General features: G+C 46.6%; 1 protein-coding gene across 3 annotated transcripts in view; it reads right to left on the bottom strand.

Moving 5' to 3' along the window:
* Positions 1 to 19,850, bottom strand: part of TOX2 (TOX high mobility group box family member 2) — a 154,449-nt gene that overhangs the window by 92,765 nt on the left and 41,834 nt on the right. The window contains exon 1 of one of the 3 annotated variants that reach the window (XM_074888274.1): positions 7,175 to 7,197. The exons of the other annotated variants lie outside the window; for them this stretch is intronic. Within the exon in view, the coding sequence (XP_074744375.1) occupies positions 7,175 to 7,186 (12 nt within the window). The 5' untranslated portion in view covers positions 7,187 to 7,197. Of the gene's footprint in view, positions 1 to 7,174; positions 7,198 to 19,850 lie in introns of those variants that run through there. 3 annotated transcript variants of the gene reach the window in all.

Below are 19,850 nucleotides of genomic sequence, written 5' to 3'. Positions count from 1 at the left end.
TGAGCATGTATGAGCACACATGCATCATGGTTATTGCAATGGGACATGGTAACACGGCATGTTTATGTTACTTTTTCAACCAAATAATGACTGAATCCTCCAATTCAAACAAATAAGCCAAATGTGTGCAAAACCACAGATGTACCCAGCAGCAAAGATCACCCAAATGAAGTTCTTGCTAGAATTCCTACTAGACCATCAACCAGCTTTAAAAAGCCAACTTCCATCGATGGAAATTTCCAAGACAGGCAGGTCCCATTCAATCCTCTTCCAGACACCTACGTACTCCTTAACTGCCAAAGGAAACCTACAGCAGCAATGCAGAAAGCCACTCTGGGCCATACACGAGGGGGTCTCTATGCAAAGCCTGATTCCCCATGCTCACAGTTTGCTGCTGTTTGCAAACTCTGGCTGCAAGAAGACACATTTCTCCCCCATCTCCTCTTCCCCTGCCTGCTCTGCCAGGACTCTGCCTCCATGGCTGGGTGAGAGGCAGAGCAGCCCGAGCACAGGGCATTTGCCTGTGCCCCCACAGCTCCTGCAACACGCCTGCCCCCTTCACCCAGTTCTGAGCTGCTAATCCACTTATTAGGCTACAAAACCCCCATGAAGAACTGCAAAACTCTTCTTATTAATTAGCTACAATGGGAGCTTTTCACTTGCCCCGATTCCAAATGAAGGGAAAAAGCCCTCCAGGACTGTCTCTGGCTCGAAGTATGGCTGGGGCAGTTCTCAAGGCTAAGTTCACAAATTAATTATGGCAATAAAATGGACTATGCCATAAACCACTCCCGAGACAAGGATGAAGGTACCAGCTGTGAATGACATCATATACTTAACTAGGGGAAGCGCCAACCCTCTTGCCCTTACAAGCTGGATGATGAATTGAAGATTGCTCACCCCTTTCATGTCCTCTTGCTCTCTGATACGAGGCTGATACTGGTTATGCCTTAACAGAAATGGGCCATATTAAGAACAATAAAAGAGAAATCTAAATGAAACCAGGTGAATGTAGACTATTAATTACACTTCCATTTCTCAGAGTGCTACAGGATTAGCTATTAAAGTCAGCAGAGTTAGTAAAGCCACGTGCGGGTAACAGCTCCGCTCAGCATCAGACACCCTCTAATTGCCAGACTATCCTCTGGGACAGCACCACAAACCAATTAAAAGCAGCAAAATTCGAGCGAGTATTGTATCACTCATTAACTAATACCGCTAGCAGCCGCAGTAGGGCGGAAAGGGATCCCTGTGCAAATGCAGGATTTCGTTAAACCCATCAGCAAGGCAGGAGCCGTGGGATACAGTGATCACTGGCAGCCCGATGGGCTTGCTGGGACAAGCAGCTCACCCAGAGGCCAGCTGGGTGCTATCCACTTTAAACTGAATTTCCCTCCACCTGTAAAACAATTGCTGGCGTAGCCAGCTCCTGCTAACACGGTTCCAGACGGAGCTGTCGCGCTTCCAGGCACAGAGACTCAATCAGCTCTATGGCCTAAATACCCTCTGCCAACCCGACCAGCCCCAGCAGAGAAAGCTGAATTCGCCGAAGAGGTGGCACAGTTTGGTGGAGATGCTCAGCCCTGCGGCAGCGGGACAAGCCACCTCTGACTTGGCACAGGCAGCAGCATGGGTTTGGGCAGTCAATCTTTTTGGAACGGGCAAAATTATGGTCCTGAGGTCCCACTTCCAAGCTCTTTTTGGAACCACCCCACCAAAAACCCCCCAGGTGGATCCTGGAGCCTGAGCAGACACCCCGAGGCTGTGCACTGTGTGGATGCAGGGCCCTTTGCAGTGGCCCGCTCTGCGATGCCAGAGCTTCGCGTCAGCTCAGCTGCACAGACCTGCCGCGTGGCACAGCGGGATGCTTAAAAGCTATCGCATCCTGAGACTGCACACTGAGATGCTTCAGGTGAGCTGCACAAGAGCTTTCCAGCAAGCAGTCTTGAAGAAAGATAAAATATTCTGGTGGGGAGATAGTTCCGTCCTTCCCTGGAACCAGTCAGGAATCTGAACTGCAGAAATATTTACTTCCACATCAGGAAAAGAAGAGCTCTTGCCTAAGTAAAAACTTTGTCCCTCCGACAGATTCAAATACACAGATGATGCACATCCATCCATCCATCCCCCTTCCTTGCAAACAAACACCTCGCTTTTGTCCTCCTCCAGCACACTATTTTGTAGATCTAGACTAAGACCTGTTTGAAACAGCTCTTCTCCAGAAAACAAGTCACCTGGAAATCTACATTCAGAAAACAAAAAGTATCTTTCACTTTGGAGGTCCAGGGCAGGACAAGCACTCTGCTTTCTCTATCATTATCTCTATCATCTGCTCATCAGAATGTATTTTTTTATGGCTTTCTACTATTCCCCTACCTCCACTCCACACTTCCTTCTGCCCTTGATGCCTTCATAATAACTGTAATGAATCCTGCCTTCAAAATTACTGTGCCTCTGATTGCCAGTCTGAGCAGCGAGCCTGAAAATCAAGACTCAAAATGCAATGGAAACTTTGGAACTTCCCCACTGCTGATTGGATTTTTTTCCCTCTCCTCCAGGCTATGAGGGTGCAAACAAATTTATTAGAAATTCTCCCATCAGGATATTTTTTCAATTAGACGTTTGCCACTTATACACCAGCCAAGTAGAGCAGATAAGTAATGTGCTCTCCCTCTTCTCATTATTGTTTCGCTACAGAATGCACTTCAAAACAATCAGCCCCATCGTTCCAGGTAGATTTACGGCAGAAACAGACATTTTAATATTTCCTTTTTGTTACAAACGCTTCCTCCCTGTTTGCTTTGGTCTAACTCCCGGTGCGTGTCAAGCCTCCCAGGCAGTTCCAGACCTGGGTGCACCCATTCATCTCCCTCTGTGCCCCCCCAAAATTAGCAAACCTGTATTGAATGATGTGCACACGTGGAATGGTGGGTATAATTTTCAAGTCCACATTTGTCTTAATCATCCTTTTGCTCTTTTGTAATTATTTAATTTTTGTTATTCTTTGGCTAATAGAAGCAGCCTATTAAGCAAATCAGTGGCTGTGTCTAATTCTCACCCTCTCCTGCATGAAATGAGTACGAAGCCCAGGTGAGCTAAGATCACGCTCAGCTTGTAGCGCTCTGCATCCATGACATGGTGTTCACTTGAAAACCCGGGAAATGCAAACCCTGTGTAGCCAAGTTGTGAAACTGGGAGAGGCAGGAAGATGTGATTACTTGCTTTTCCTTCATCTGAGACTCGAAGCACTTCTGTCTAACCTGCGCTGACTTACACAGCGATGGTTGCCTACAAGCACAACTAGAACCAAGGACTTCTACTTCAGAAAGGACCCATAAAGCCCCACTTTCCCAAATCCCAACTCAAACTTGGCTCATGTAACATGCTCAGGACAGAAACAACTCTACTCACCAGACTAAAAATAAAAAAAGAAAAAACCCTTAGAGGAAACTGCCCAAATTCCTGCCAACTCTGACAACAAAGGCGTGCTGCCAAATGAACGCCAGCAAGCTGACTTCGTCTGCAGGTGACATGAGCTCCAACCCAAAGGAAGGGGAGCACAGGCATGACCCAATCTTGTGCCATAGGAGGTGGCTTTGCCGGGCACCGATGGATGAGCACACGGTTGCTGTCAACCCCTTTCAGGCAGGGAGTCCCAAGGGAATCCAGGTGATGGGCACAGAGCTGTGACTCCACAGCAGCTCCTCTCCTTGGGACATGCTACCGTGTATTTTGGGTCCAAGCTAGAGATACAAGGAGAATTTTATTCTGTGAGAAAACACCCTCCAAAACTTAGTTTTTCATGGAGAATTTACTTAAAAATACAATTCTTTTACTACAGCTCTTCCAGGGGAGCTGTAGCTGGCACCGCAGCTCCAGAGGCAGAGCACCGCTGTGCATCCACCAGCCTGTACGGGGAGCTGAGCACAGGCTTGATTCAGATGATGTCCTACGAAGCACTTTTTTTATTTTTATTGCTTTTCTAGACTCACTTTGGTTTGTTATTTTTGCAATACAATGTTATTCTCAAGCCTGTAAATGTGCCCAGAGGTCACACAGGTCCCATGTTAGTAAGATGAAAATGAATAAGAAAAATAAATGCATGCTGCAAGCTGGGACAGACCCCAAAGCAAAGTAGCTGTGTGATCTCTGGCTCTGTGCAAACGTGGAGAATAAATGTTTGTCAACTGGGAAGGACCCAGTGGAAAGAAACACAACCTCCTGCCAAGATTCAGAGAAGGTGTTACTTTCTCATGGATGGCATTGCCAGCTTGTACAATTTTATTATGAATCTCATCACATCCTTTTATTTCCTGAGAGTCATGAGCTGAGATGAAAACCTCCACTCTGTAAGAAATATGTTGGCAGCGCTCATACCAGGAACGGCCTCAATGATACCTGCAAGATCTCAGAAATCTTCCAAACTTCTTATTTCATTTTATTTTATTCTAAGTGTGGTGGGTTTGGGGTTTGGGGTTTTTTTTTTTGTTTGGTTTGGTTTGGGTTTTCTTTGAGGGGTCTTACCTGAATTTTAACACTCATTGTTGGCAATACTAGACCAGAGCATCTTCAAGTCCACTGAGGATCTGGAGCTTTTAAAAAGTAACCTCTTAATGTAAATCCAGTGGCAACTAAAAGCCATCATCATCAAGGAGCTATTAAATGCCCAGTGAAGAACGAATTGGATGCTTCCAGTGATTCCTACTGCTCAGAGCTGTAAGCACTTGCCTCTCAGTTTTGCCTCCTTGTGCCAGGACCCAGGAGACGGGCAGCAGGTCTCACGACAACCTCATTTCCAAACTGGGTGCAGTGGGGATATCCCCTTTCACAGGAGATGCTTGGGATGTAGCTGGTTTCAGTGTCCAGCAAGCTACACCTCAGCCACCACTAGCATCAAGACCCACAATAATGCCATGCAACAAATGCCTTTAAGTGTTTAGTGAATAAGTTAGGATACAAGAAAACTTGCATAACACAGTCAATGCCATATTTAATACTCCCCATTAAAAAAAATATATTATTATTGCAGCCCATGTGTTGCTGGGGTTTATTTAGCTGCCTCTGATGGCACCCTACCCACCATGCGGAAATAAACTCTTCTTGAGGAAATTTTGCAGAAGTATCTTTTTCCACAATTAATTTTTATCAGGCAAGCATTATTTGAGCAACATAACCACATTCTGCTGTCACTGCATTTTGGCCATGGTATTTCCACATCTCCATGATGCTGCTCCTGCACAGCGTGAGGCACGCCTGCACGCCAGGCTCGGCCCTATGGGCGCGCTGGGCACCAACACTCAACCACCCCGACGCTGGCAAGGATCATCTTTGCCAGCACACATCTCTACCACATCCACGGGATGTGAAATATTCGCTTCAGCCTGGCCCTTGTCAGCGCTGCTGCCTGCAGAGCTGCCGCTGTGATTTCCTATAGGAGTAATTTAGCATCACACTTCTTCAGGGAATACATCGCTGAGGTTAGCTTAATCTCTTTAACTGCAGTTTCCCCATTAAGGTCTTTACACAACCTCTGGCCCAAAGTGATCTACTTAGCATTATTTATTTGTCTGCTGAAATGCTTGGATAGCCCCTCAGTTGATCCTGTCAAAGAGGGTCAAAAGTTCAGCAATAGATTTACAACCCCCCCAGGACCCTCCTGGGAGGGAAGCTCTGCATCTCCCTCCTGGCCACCACGTGGCCGCCCAGGCTGGCCACGCTCTGCAATTTGCTTCAGGACAAATGTCATTAAAAGAGAGCACAGCACCACAGCAGGTGTCAGTGGCAGTACATCCTGTAACGGGCTGCACAGCTGAGCATCTGCAAGTCACCTGGGCTTCGCAGGGGCTGGGTTTTCTGCATGCAGTTATCTATTATCCTAGGATGGAATCAGATTGATACAGATGAAGTCTTAAGGCTTAAAACCATATAGTAAAACGTGGTTTGGTTGGTTGGGTTGTTTCAAGAACAATTTACAAATAGGATAAAAGCTAATAACAGTTATTTTTCAAACATACCAGAAGCAGGAAACTACTGCAGAGCTGGTGGTGCCAAGGACTGCCCAAGGTACTGTAGAGACTGTCAAGAAACTAAAACCAGGTGGGAAAGTCAGAAATGATCTGCACTGGCTTGGACACTGATGGAGTTCCCAAACTGGAGCATCTTCCTGGGAAAGACCCATCTGAGTAGCTTTCACACTGGGACAGCCAGCAGGGAAAAATATAAAACAAACCAACAAAATCCTAAGGAAGCCTCATGGCCAAGCGGCATTCACCCACCTGCTCTAAAGCGATGCAAGGTCACAAACGTGGTGCACAGACCACCCCTCTGCTCCGAAACAGATGGGAGTGGCAAGGGGAAGGTGTCAGATCGGCAGGTCTGACCCCCTCTGTGTGAAACCATCTGGAGCTGAACACCCCACCAAGGCAGCAGAGAGAGACCTGAGGTGAGGGACAGTGTGCCTCGCAGCCTGCTTCAGGTCTGCTGAAGGGTCAACAAGCACCTAGAGAAGGTGAAACAATCTCTCTGGACTTCTCACAAGGTTCCTCAAAAAACCCCTCTGAAAACCGACCCCAGCTTGCCATGGGACAAAAGGGAAGGTCCTCTTGCTCACAGCCAGCGAAAAGACACCCATGAGGTTTTAGCAAGAGGAGGATCATGATCCATGATCCATCTGCACTAAAATCTATCCAGTTCATAATATAAGTGATCTAGAAGGATTCAAGTTTATTAACGAGACAAAAATTACTCAGCCTAGCCAAAACTAAAAGTGACTTTGAATGGCTTTGCATTAAGACTCTCGCAATACTTAAGTGGCAGTGAGGAAATGGAAGATTAAATTTAATGTCAATAAATGCAAAGTAATGCACTGGAGAAAAGCAATCCTAACAATACAGACATGACAATGAGCCCTAAAATAGCTGTTACTGTCCAGAAGAGAAACTGTGCATTCGTTCTGGAGAGTTTAATTCCAACTTTTGCTCAGTCCTCAGCAGCTGCCAAAACTGCCATTCAAGTTTTAGAAGCAATTAGAAAAAGAACAAAGCATAAAAGATCAAACACTATTTTACCATCTGTACAGTTAGGAGAAGGAGAGAGGGCAATTGCAGGGAAGAACCAAGGTGTGGAATGGTGTACATGGATGAGGAAAAGAAGTGATAGCTATAGAGGGACTCACAGAGATGTACATGAAGTCATGAGGTGAGAACAGGGAACGGCTCTTCTCTGGTTCTCATAGCCTAAAACCAAGGAGGCAGACACCAAAATCATTAGCTGTTCATACAGGGCCCAACAGCAAAACCTGTTGCTGCAGGATGCTGTGGCCAAGAAGGATCCAGAATAGCAACTGGACTGGTTAGAGGGGAATAGCAAATCCAAACCACTGAGCTCAAGCTGAGCTCAGACCTGTGGCTGCTGGAAGCTCTGTGGGTAGAAGTAATCTCATTAGATAATAGGAAAAACATCTTCCAGTATGTGGGTGGTCAAATATTAGACCATGAGGTTGTGGGATCTCCATCCCTGGAGATACTCAGAGCTCAGCTGGACCAGGTGCTGTGCAACATCATCTGGTTGGCCCAGCTTTCTTGGGGGCTTGGGACGCACAGACGTCCCTCCCAGCCATCAGTATTTGGTGTCTGGGTGCTTCTGTGATAGGTGATCATGCGATGCCTACCCAGACAGCCACACAGACCTCCACCCCAAGAGCACCTCCAGCATCCCCTTTTATTCTCCTGTACTTGAAGCTAGAGAGGTCTTGAATGCCACCACTATTCAAGCAAGAGCATTCATTTATCTAAGAGACTGGCTGGTTTTCTGTGAACGTTGCACACAAAATTATTGTTACTATATTATTTGGGGGGAATGAGGACTTAAATTCATTTACCTGGACCTTTCAGAGCCTGCAAAGGAGTTCAAGCTCTTCACATACACACACAAAAAAATCCATCCACTGAAAGCTACAGGGAGCAGCAGAATTTAGTCTTAAGACTGACATGGAAATAGATTAATTTTTTTTCCCATTTCATATTCTAATTACAATTCTTCTCCCCCTACTATTTTCTGTTCTCATTACAGTCTTAAAATTGCTCTGCAAATTCTGTACCTTATTCTGCTCTTCCTACCATCTTTGTCATGGAAATGAGAAACAGAATGTATAAGCATGAAAATATTGTCGAGATCAAAATTCTGCTTAACCCTTTCGTGTGCAATTCCGAAAAGAAGTGAAAGCAGCACAGACCAGCTAATCCTCCATCCAGCCTCCTCTCCTCCTCCCAGCTACAGCAAGGGAGAAGAAGGATGCTCAGAGAAACGCACTATTAATTTAAAGGCCAAAGTTGCTCATGCTTACATCTTCGCTGTGCATGGAGTCAGGGTTGGATTTTTTCAACTTTGCAGGTTTTGCCCCTGAGGGCAGATCTTGATCTAATACACTTTGATCATATTCAGATGACTGCGTTTGTTTTTTAGCTTTCAGTCTGCCAAGCACCCTGATGTAACGCTGGCTGGAAGAGGTGCTGTATGGTGCTTCCCACAGCCCTGGGACATCTCCATCCTCCTCCTCTCCGGTGGTGCAGATAGCTCACCAGAGCTGCAGCTTTGGCCAGACCAAACCCTTCCTGATTTATCTCAAAGTTTGGGCAGCACACCCCTGCTTTCACCCATGACCTCTCCAGCCCATCGCTGACCACGCTCAAACGTTATTTTGCAAGATACGATCACACCGATGTAGCTGCAAGACTCTGGCACGTACATCACTTCCTTTTCGAAAACAAACAACAAGCACATCCTGCGTTGTTTACCACACTTACGCAGGTGCTTGAGGAGTTTATCTGCAAAAAAAAAAAAAAAAATATCAGGCCATGGCTAAGCTAGTCCTTCTCTGGTTAGCAGCTGAGTAACCAGGAGAGCCAAAGGCACCAGCTCACACTGTAAGTGCCTGGTGCCCTGTGCGCTGTTGGGGAGGGAGGAAGGTAAATGAATGCAGCACATTTCCTGGCACTGGGCTGGTGTGTAGACAGTCTGAAACAAATACAGTAAGTGATAATGAGACTTAACTGCACTGCCTGCTTCACTGGTAACACTTGTAATTCACAGGAAACTGAGAGAGGCAGAAAACATACAAAGATCTAAAAGAAGCTGTGGAGGTTCTGTGCAAGAACTGTGCCAGTGTCAAAGGCACCTAGAAACATTGTTTTTTGCAAGATAAAACTTCAGGGTTGAGATAAAAATAGAGCTTATACCTGTCTGTCTTGGAAGCAGCTACCAGCGTGGCTCTGCTCTGACAGTCTTTTATGGAGATGCTGATTTTGACAGCAGAACAACAGCCCTCACTGCAACCAGAGGTACCACTGAAGAGGGGCTACATGTGGCCACCACCGCCAAGAGCTGAGGAAGCATGGGAGCAGTCGGGAAGAAAAAGCCTTAAACCAGAAAATTTTCCTATCCTATAATTTTGTCCCCCTGGCCCAGGGAGCGAGCAGGGACCCTGCCTGGGCAGCGATGCTTGGACACACACCCAAGCCCGGAGCTGAAAGCGAATGCCCAGGCTGAATAAAAGCAATTCCCCGGCAAGGAGAGGGGCAGTGGGAGCGAGCAGAGGGAGCAGCTGCTGCCACAGCAGCCCAGCACCAGCAGTCGCTGTGGTTACACCAGGTCTGATGTACACACACCGCGCGGGAATAATTTTGGAAATCTCTATTTATCTTTTCTCAACTGCAGAGTAAATAAATAAATAAGTACCCGAGTGCACGTGGCAGAGAGGAAGAGAGCTGTCAGAAGAGTGATACAAAGATTGCTTAAAGCTATTAACTTTTTAAGCTCATGTATTACGCTTCTGATCCCGACGTCTTGTTGACAGCTGTCAGGTTAACAACCTGACTCCCAAATATCTCCTAACTCACTCCAAAAATCTCCAAAAATCACAGGTGCTACTCAATTGCCATTCAAGAAGAAGAATAGTAACTTTAATTCTCTCTACGGCCGCTGTTCCTTCAGGAAAGGCAGCCTGAAGCACAGCTCAGAGCACACACTATTTACTTGCAAGCGCAGCCAGGTACTTCACTAAACACTTCCACCATTTCAAGCTTTGCCCCGCTAGTGAAAGAAAAACACATCTCTGCCCCGCAGAATTCAAGATCATGGGGTTTTTTTCTTCTGTTGCAAAGTCAAGGGAGAAGAATAATTGATTTCAAGACAACTTTGGTGAGAATGGGGAGTGTTATGCAAAAACAGCTAGTCAGGAGGAAAAAAAAAAAAAAAATCAGAGAGCTTCCACGTTAGTCATTTAGAGAGTAGTTTCCAACACACAAATATTTGGCACTGGTGAAAACCTGCCTTCCGTGGTTCTGCACTCAACTGTGTATGCAAATAACTCTTGCAGCGGTGTATAGTATGACTTGCAAAAAAAATGGGCTGACAAAGTACAATCCATTTCACAATTTTACCTTAGACATTTGGACATGTTCATGATTAGAAAAAAAAACCAAGCCTAATGAAAAGTGAGATCTCCTTTAAAGACGAAAAATCCCCCAGAACCAAGGATAGGAAGGTAATTTCTGAAATTACATCCTGGAAGTCTAAGAGCATCTTCACTGCCCACTTTTCATACATCAGTATAGCTCACTGCGTTTTTCCCTCTCTTACTTGGTCCTGTCTCCATTAAATCATAGACTCCATGTGCATCTTCTGTAAGTGTTTTTACACCACCTAACTAGATCCTCATCCTAGCTAGAGCGAGGAAGGTCCAATGTAAACAAATAATGAAGGATAACACAGCACACAGTTTCCCATATCAGAGAACTGGCTTATCCCACCAGCATCACAACCCTGTCACTCTTTCTAAACCCACACAATCAAATCGACGGGACTGCTCACACCTCAGTGTGCATTTTGACGTACAGAGGACAATGGTGAGCTTGTCCCAGCACACTTGGTCACTGTGCCACAGGAAGGATGTGCCAGGGGCACCCAAAGCCCCATGCTGAGACATCAGGGAGCAGAGGGAGTTTGTGCAAACCTCCTCACTCTTCAGATGAAAGTCTCTCGTAGGCTTGAAGGTGGCCAGATTTCAGACCCCTACTCTGCCAGAAAGAGCATTGTCTCCAGCACCTGGGTCTTCTCTTAACTATGATGCTGATGATGCTGCCTTTTAACAAAAATTGCAATTACCCACTTAAAGTGCAGTGAGCCCCCCAAGCCATTCCAGTAGCTTGTGCTGCACTCAGGGGACCCCACTGCCATCCACAACCCCAACTTATCACCCCATCCCCTCCTGTGGTGGAAGCAAAGGAGCGACACTGGATTTTCATCACCAGATTTGTCATTGAGGCATCATTGTGGAGTCAAGCAGATAGGGAGAACACAGCCAAGCACTGCCTCTGAGGCTGCGAGCTGAGCAAGCCACTTGGGGAAAAATACCAAAAAAGCCTCATAATTCTGACCTCTGGAAAAAAAAAAGCAATTTTACTGGAAGCTTGGTGTAAGGAGCAGTTGAAATACACTCCCAAGCAGTGATGGGCTGATGCAGGGCTGGGAGGGGGAGCTCTGCCCTTGGTGGTGACCCCAGCAGCGTGCTACGTGGTTGGGTTAAATAACCCAATGCTGCGGCTGCTCCGACCGCACAGTCCGACGTCTGTGAGAACAACAAAACCCCACAGGGCGGCAGGTGCAGCGGGTCAGGAGCAGGGTTGTGAACACACAGCCGTGCTCAGGCCACAGGCGCCCAGCGCCGCTGCGAAGTCGGAGGCTGGAGCCAAAATCCGTTGGCTGAAAGGTCGCAGGGAGACAACTCGGAGCTTTGCAGATGCTCCATGCACAAGTTGCCAACACAGCACCGGTGCTGCGACTTCACACGCCGGAGACTCGAGACATGCAAAACCCATGGTTTTAGAGAATCTGAAGCTCAGCAACATTTCACACAGGCAATAAAATCACATCGGAAAGGTACCTCCACAGGCAGCATTACCACATCCTTGTACGTCCTATTTTATGAAGTGCTGAGCTAGGTTTGTCAAAGCTGTTGGGCTGCATTTCCAGGGGTTGTGCACCTACTGCCCCGGCCTCGATTCCCCACCAGGTTCACTCGTCACATCCAAAGCTGGTACCACTTCATACCCAACCTCAACTTCTGGTTATTAAAAAAACCAACAAACCATCCCTCCCAAGCCCTTCCACTTTCAGCCTGTTTCTTTCTTTTTTTTTTTTTTTTTTGAGACCTCTGTTCATCTTATTAATCTTTCCAGCAAATTTTACTGCTGCGTAACTTTTTTTCATTAGTGCAAGCAGGTAGTTCATGCTTACTGCAGCCACGATGGCCTCAAGTTTACTTATTAAAATATACACCTTAGCATGGAAAATTCACAACATCTTAAAAAGACAGTTGAAAACTCATTAAAATTAATGAAACTAATCAGAGGCACCTGATTATTATTATTATGCCCCTGCTTCACTGTAAATAATTGAATAAAGATATTATTACTACTATTATTACTATTATAAACCCCAACAAGAAGTTTAAAGCATGTTGATGAGAAAGAGAAAAAGCAGTTTTGCCCAACTAATTAATGACTTAAATAAAAATAAACAAAGGGAGTCTTCCTGATTTTAGCAAAGTCCTGCCTTTTTCCAAGCAGTTAAAAGCAAGACTGACAGCTTTATAGATAGGGAAATGGGCAGATAAGATAAACACACACAATACAAACTTGTCCAAAGCTTTTACAGTCTTTCTCTGCACCACTTCCAGCTCATTAAATTACAGTATTACTATAGATTTGCCACAAAATTATCTTTTATCTCAGCTTCTTTTAAAGCTATTTGGCATTTGCTAGTATTTTCTATTATAAATCTAATTGCAGATTCCAAACAGACAAGGGCTCATTAAGCCTTAATTATGCACATGTTGTTTTCAACAAACATTTTCATTTGGACTGCTGTGAGCTGTAATTGTTCAGAAGGCACCGCAGCCTCCGATTACCCATTTTCCTGGGATGGCAAAAGCTACTTTCAAGTAGGTCACGGCTTGGCTGAACAAACCATTTGCAACCTGTGGAGTCTGGGTTGTGCTGCTCCAGCGGGAATGCCGGCAGGGCGGCATCGCCTCGCTCCGGGGAGCCGCCAGAAGCCACCGGGATTCCCCCTGTGCCGGTACCTGCCCGCGCTGAGCCCCGCTTGTGGGGTTAACCATGCCTGGCTTGGGCAGGTGGGGGAGCAGGGGGGAGCCCTGGGCACAGGATGGGAAATGGGACATGGCCACCCCTCCCGGGGAGCAAAGCCAGCAGGCACGATGGGCAAACAGCACGGGGAGGTGCTGCTCGCCTTCGGTCCCGTCGGGAAGCAGGACTCCTGCTCAGGTACCTCTGAGGGTGCTGCCATCTCAGCCCAGCATCTGCACATGTTCTGCCCAACAGCCCAACAGCATCCCTAGCCCCTCGTCCAGCCACACTGCGCAGCATCGCCACAAGCACCACAGGACACAAACGTTTCAGTCCATCCAAAACTATGTAAGGGTGGAGGGGAGCCCTTTTCATCTTCTTGGAGCCACGGTTATGTTTGCACTCTGAAATAAGAAATAACCCACATGAACAGTCGAGTTTTTATTAGAAGTTCAGGCTTCCTTCTAACAGCACAAAAACTGCATCTGCTCAGACCGCAGCAGTGTTACCAGAGCAGACATAAGCTGCAGGATGACAACATCAAAGTCCTGGGTCCTTCCAACTTCACCCACTCCCGTGACTCCCAGGCCACGGTGCCCGGATTAGCAGAGCGCAGCTCTGACCCATCCCATCTCTCTGGTGAAGGGAGTCATTGCGTGCAAACCTCAGCAGCCTCCCCTGAGCCTCTTTAGAGGAGAAAAAGCTCCTTCTAATAAATAATTTCCCATTCAATTAAGGTTTAGGGCTCCAAAGGTAGGCTGGAGGTGCTGGTTGCTGCTGGACTCAGAAGTTTGGCAAGTTTTAGCACTGCTGGAAACAGCAAGGTCATAATACAATCTAGCCCAAAATCCCTCTGGACAGGCATCTAATATACTACCTTGGGACAAGAGAGGTGGCCAGAACAGGCCTCCTTACATTAAGAAATCAGTATCCCTCTTCTTCACGTTTCCTTCCCTCTTCTCAGTGCAGGAGATGACAAATTCTCTGCCATGTCCCAAAGACTGATGTTGCACTGTCAGAAGGAAAATGTGTCAGAGTAAGCATGAAATCTTTTGGCCTTGCCTTTGAAAAAGACAACTTTTCAAGCAATAGTTTGACCTAGAAAGGTTTTCTAGGTCATTTTGACTTGGCATGTATATGTCTGCCCTACTAAATCTAACACAATAAAATTACAGAGTTCATTTCAACCTGTCGGTGTCAGATCATTCATAAATTCAGATGCACTATTTACAAAACTACTATTCATATATTCACAAATAAGGTCTCGCTCGGCTCCTTTTGGCAGGGAAGTATTTGCCCTGATCAACATTAACTCACGCTGACAAAGGGAAAATGTAAAAACTCCCTTGACAAGCTGAGTTCCCATTTCTCTCACACAGGCCTTACCCTCAAATCACACAGGATTTATGGCTACACTAGCACTTCCACTGGTGTTGAAATTCTCCAAACTGGCCAGCTTTGCCATGGGGTGGGAACGCCAAAGGCCTGGCCATTCTCATTTGTATGGGTGCAGGTCACTAATCAGCACAGCTGCACTAATGAAGCAAAGGGAAATGTTAGCCACTATCAAGATTCTCGTGCTCCAGCACCCTACATCCCTCCTGCAAAGCCACAGGCACAGCAGTGACAGCAGAGCTGCCACCAGAATGTCCCTGAAGAGTCCGACACGGAGGAGGAAAAGCTTGTGCTTAGTCTGGTGGGACACACAGAGGAGATGAACCTCGGTGGTCGTAGCTGCAATCACCTGCCTGCTCTGGCTGGCAGTCGCAATTCCTGACACCAAAGGGTTTTCTTAACTCCACTTTCATATTTATTGATTCTCGTACATAATCCAAGCAATGCCTGTTAAGGAGTAACTGTGAGAGGTATTACAGAGTATTGCTCTCCATGTTCGTGTTGGTCTGGTTGTCAGAGCAGCTGCCTGCGTGGGCTTTATCCTCAGCCTCCCGCAGAGGAGCAAACATCATCTGAAGAACCAAAGGGACTTGTGGGCCTGGTCCTTGCAGGCAGCCCCCCTTGCCATCATGCACTTCCAGCTGGCACGCTTGAGGGGTGCTGTGCACTAATCCACAGGCAGCCTCCCCCCAGATAAGCATACTGTCAGCCCTGGAATGGATCCTGGCCCTGAGCACACTTGCAGTCAACACCTTCAAACAGCGGCTGTAAGGCCAGGTACCATGAAGAGCCTGCTGAGCCGGGTACGGAGTCCCACCGCACACCCCCCTGGCTGTCCACCCCATTTGCACCAGCTGGGTTGAGCAGCAGTCACTGTCCCATAACTGGTGTGTTCACGGCACTGCCCACTCCAGTCAGGTACCAGAAAGACTTTACCAAGCACTGCACAAAGGGACAAACCCTTCTGCAGAGAGCTCGTGCTCTCATCTTTGAGACTCATTCTTAATTGCAGGTCAAAACCAGGACAGCCAAGGTGACCAGGTATGCTAGCACAGGGCACAAACAGCAGCATTTCCCTCTTCCTTGGTTGTCATTTCTTGCTGAACCACAGGATCAGAAGTGTATCTCCACAGCACATCTGGCTCAGGGAGGCTGGACCCACTGAGCAAACAGCTCACAAAGCAGCAGTTGCCTGCACAGTGCAGCCATGAAGCATGGTCTTGGGCAAGAAGTTGCCCACAAGGTCAAGGCATGGGCAGGAGAAGCCATTTTTCCTTCCCTGTCATTGCAGTGTGGAAGGAGAGGGACCTCCTTACGCATGGCACTCCGCAAGTCTGTGAATGTGATGATGGGGACAACCAGCAGAGCTGTACCTAGTCCTGCTGCTTCCCGAACTGTTGCGATGCCCATCAAGGGCACATGAGGGATGGGTTCCACCTCATGGGCTTCCCCAGCCCGGCTGCTCGAAGCCTTGTGAGGGGTTTCATGATCCTTCTGTAGGAGGGAAGGATGTGCTGTTAAAACAGATCAAGACATTACACCTCCAGACCCAGGGTTTTAATGATAATACTTGAGTTCAGCTTTAATGTCTTGTGAGATCTTTTTGAACCGTGTTTCCAGAGACTGGAACCCTTTGCTTGTGTCCTCATGGTGCTTAAGTCAGACACCTAAAAAAACTGCACTTACTGGTTGATAAGATTATTCTCTCATGCCTTCTCCAAAATCATTTAGTGGGGGAGAGTGACTTCCACCGAACAGTCTGCATCCCAATTCTGGTGGTCATGCCAAGATTTCAGGCCCTCCACTGGATATGTTTCATTTATATTTCAGCCGCACCTCTATAAAAGATACAATTTCTTTTTCCCCTTTCAAATTTTTTGTAACTGTTAAGAGAAAAAAATCCGCCTTGTTCTGAACCTACAGGGAGCAGCAAGAACTATATCAGTGCCACGTGGTACAACAGCCGCAGACTCTGCTTCGGTTAAACTCCATCACATCGATGAAGGTTTTCTTTAGTTGAGTTTGTATTATAAAGATATAAGCATCCTGGAGAGATGAAAACACTTAATTTTTTACTGCCTGGCCATAATCTCTCATTTCCCTCGGTTGCCCTGCAACCTGTCCCTCTGCAATCCTCTAACGCTACACGTGCAGCATCTTCTCCACCTGCTAATTATAGGCTTCATTGTGCCAGATAATTCAGCCCCAGTGAGGCTGCAGGGTGGATATGTATCGCCAGGCTGTGTTCTGCTGTTGACTACAAAAACAGAAGAATTAATCACCTTCTCTAGTTGGTAACTGGGACCGGACACTCGTGTGCTCATTGGAAAGAAAAACAAGTTTGGTTCCTTTAAACAAAACATAATGAATCTACTAAAGAGCAGAAAGCTCGTAGTTTGTATTTCTTGAAAAACAGTGTATTAACATATAAAGTATAAAAATATGTATATAAAACTTTGCAAGTCATAGCAGAATCAACATGCAGCATGGTCAGATCTGAAGGATGCTGCAAGTGCTGATGCAGCACATGAGCACATGCAACCCCCAGACAAACACTTTATATGCAAATTGCCTTTACCTTTTCTGCCTGCCAGGGCTGTAGTTTCAGTCTGCATGGAAATATTTACTGCCAGCAGCACAGAAACCATCATTTTACTATATCCCTTCCAGCCATCCACCCATCTCTTGGGTCTCAAGAGCAGCCTGGGACATGCTGCCCACCAACCCCTGCCTGTATCCAACAGCCCCCCGACCCAGCACAACACCTGAGTGTATTTAATTATTTTCCTCTTATCCTGGTTTTGGCTGGTATAGAGTTAATTTTCTTTTAGTAGCTGGTACAGTGTGTTTTGGATTTCGTGTAAGAATAATGTTGATAACACTCATGTTTTAGCTGTTGCTAAGTAGCACTTAAGGATTTTTCAGTTTCCTGTGCTCTGCCAGCGAGGAGGTGCACAAGAAGCTGGAAGGGAGCATGGCCAGGAGAGCTGATCCCAACTAGCCAAAGGGATATTCCATACCATAGAACATATAAACCGGGAGAGTTAGCTGGGAGGGGTGGGCTGCTGCTTGGGGACCGTCTGGGTATCAGCCAGCAGGTGGTGAGAAATTGTGTCATGCATCACTTGTTTTCTTCCTTTTTCCTTCCGTTTTATTTCTCTTTTTTGTTACATCCCTTTTCATTATTATTAATTTATTGTTATTATATTTTCGTTTAGTTATTAAACTATTCTTATGTCAATCCACGAGTTTTACTTTTTTTTTTTTTTGGCAATTCTCCTCCCCATCCCACTGTGGGGGGTGAGGGGGAAGGACTGAGCAAGCAGCTGCATAGTGCTTAGTTGCCGTCTGGGCCTAAACCACACCACATCTGAATTGAGAAGTTAGGCTCACTGCCTCCCTCCTGGGGAGTTTATGCTCTCCCACCACTGCTAAGCCACAGTCCGATCAGCCGGCAAAGAGGACAGCATCAGTCGTGCCACCCTGCCCTTCTCCGAGGCTTCCCAGCCAGGGTCTCCAGTGACGTTGGCAGAGAGGGACCGGGACAGGCCCTGCACAGCACCGGGGCACACGATCTCTGAATTCAGACCACCCACCCCAAACATCCCATCAAGACAAGATGTACAGAAGCATTTTATCAACAGTTTAAACTCCAGTTTATGCCACAGCAAGATCATTTTTAGCTTTTCCTCTCCAAGCACAGCCCTTGAGCTAATGGGTCAAAGGAACAGGGAAACACCAGTGGCAGCATCTCCAGTTCAAGGCATATACCAGAGCCAAGCCCTGCTGTGAAATACTGGAAACCTCAGCCTGGAGAAAAGAGCACGTGCTGTAACGCATCCATCGTAAGCAGAAAAGAGGGAGGACTGAGAGCCAAGTGGTGCAGAAGCACAACTCCATGCCAGGAGTAGGAAGCTTTCACAGAAGACCTCGATGGGACCGCTGGAGACACAGGAAAAGCAAAAAGGCTGAATGAGTTTGTTTGCAGCAGCCTTCTCCCCCCCTGCCTCCCAAAGCACAGAGGAGATACCTACATTAACTTCTTTTTAAGTACTAAAGAGATGGTCAGGGATGAGATAGCAGGAAAGGGGATGCAATGGGTCATTCCCAAGGATATGTGTCCCCAGTCACTGCTGGGGCCACAGCAGCTGATTTATTCTTCACATGATGCTCGGCTCCAACAGTCCAGGAGGTCTTGAGAGAGTAAGAAAAAATTTCTAGTGGGTGTTATCTCTGTATCAGGCCCAGCAACAAGCACTGAGCGAGGTTCCTGTATGCACAACTCATGGATGATCTCAATCAACAACTAAAGAATAGGGTGAAACACAGCAGGCAGCAGAGCTGTTGAGGAGGTCAGTCTATCTTCCCCCAGAGACCGTGAGCACTGATTTGTTCAGTCTGCAGATACATGAGGGTTAAGACATTGGCTCCTTCACCTGTCAGACAAAGGTAAAATAGCGTCTGGTTGCTGGAAGTTGAAACCATGAATGTTATTGCCCAAAAGTCCCAAAGGAACCTATAAAATGTCACAGGCATGAAATCACCAGCAAAATCAGCTGCTCTGAAGAAGAGCTCTGGGTTGGCAAACGCTACACATGTTCCTAAGAGAGGCATGGAAAGCAAACCTGCAAATTGGGACAACTTAAGCCTTATTGTAGGGTGAAGACGACTGGTGACAACAAAACAGACCCAGATCTCTTACATGCGCAAGAGATCATGACGGTCCCGTACCGCAGCACAAGAGCACACCGCATCCGAGAGCACCGCATCCGAGAGGGGAAATGGCACTTCTGCAACTCACCCTCAGCGACTGAGGGTTACTGGAGAACTGGCTGCTCAGGCTTTCCAAGGTTTCTTCTCGGAGTTCTCTACAAAGAAAGATGTAAAGTTTTGAACCTATCTTGATTTGAGGTTCGACCCATTTCAATAAATTTTCTTTGCACCAACGTCCACTGGCATGGATGCTCTCAACTAAAATTTCATTTAAATGTAGTTGTTCTGTGAGGAACTGATTTAAGTTCAAATTAATACAAGACTGATCTCAACTGTGTGAATAGTTCCCATACTAAGCTGTGCTTCGGTTTAACCAAACTGGAGTGTAGATGTGGGTGATGCTGTATGCAGACCCAATGCTGCTGGGGGCCATGACAAGACTAAGCACGCAACTCATTTTTCAAGACGGAAATAATTAACAATATACCAACGGAAGTATTTAACCAGATCTCCTGTTGCTTAATATCTTTATTAATGACCTGGAAACTAGGCTGCACAGTGAAACAAAGTTTGCAGATGAAAAGAACATTATTTAGG

Source organism: Strix uralensis, chromosome 18, assembly GCF_047716275.1.
Source record: "Strix uralensis isolate ZFMK-TIS-50842 chromosome 18, bStrUra1, whole genome shotgun sequence".
In the NCBI taxonomy this organism is placed as follows: Eukaryota; Metazoa; Chordata; class Aves; order Strigiformes; family Strigidae; genus Strix; species Strix uralensis.
This window is presented reverse-complemented; position numbering and strand designations above follow the sequence as displayed.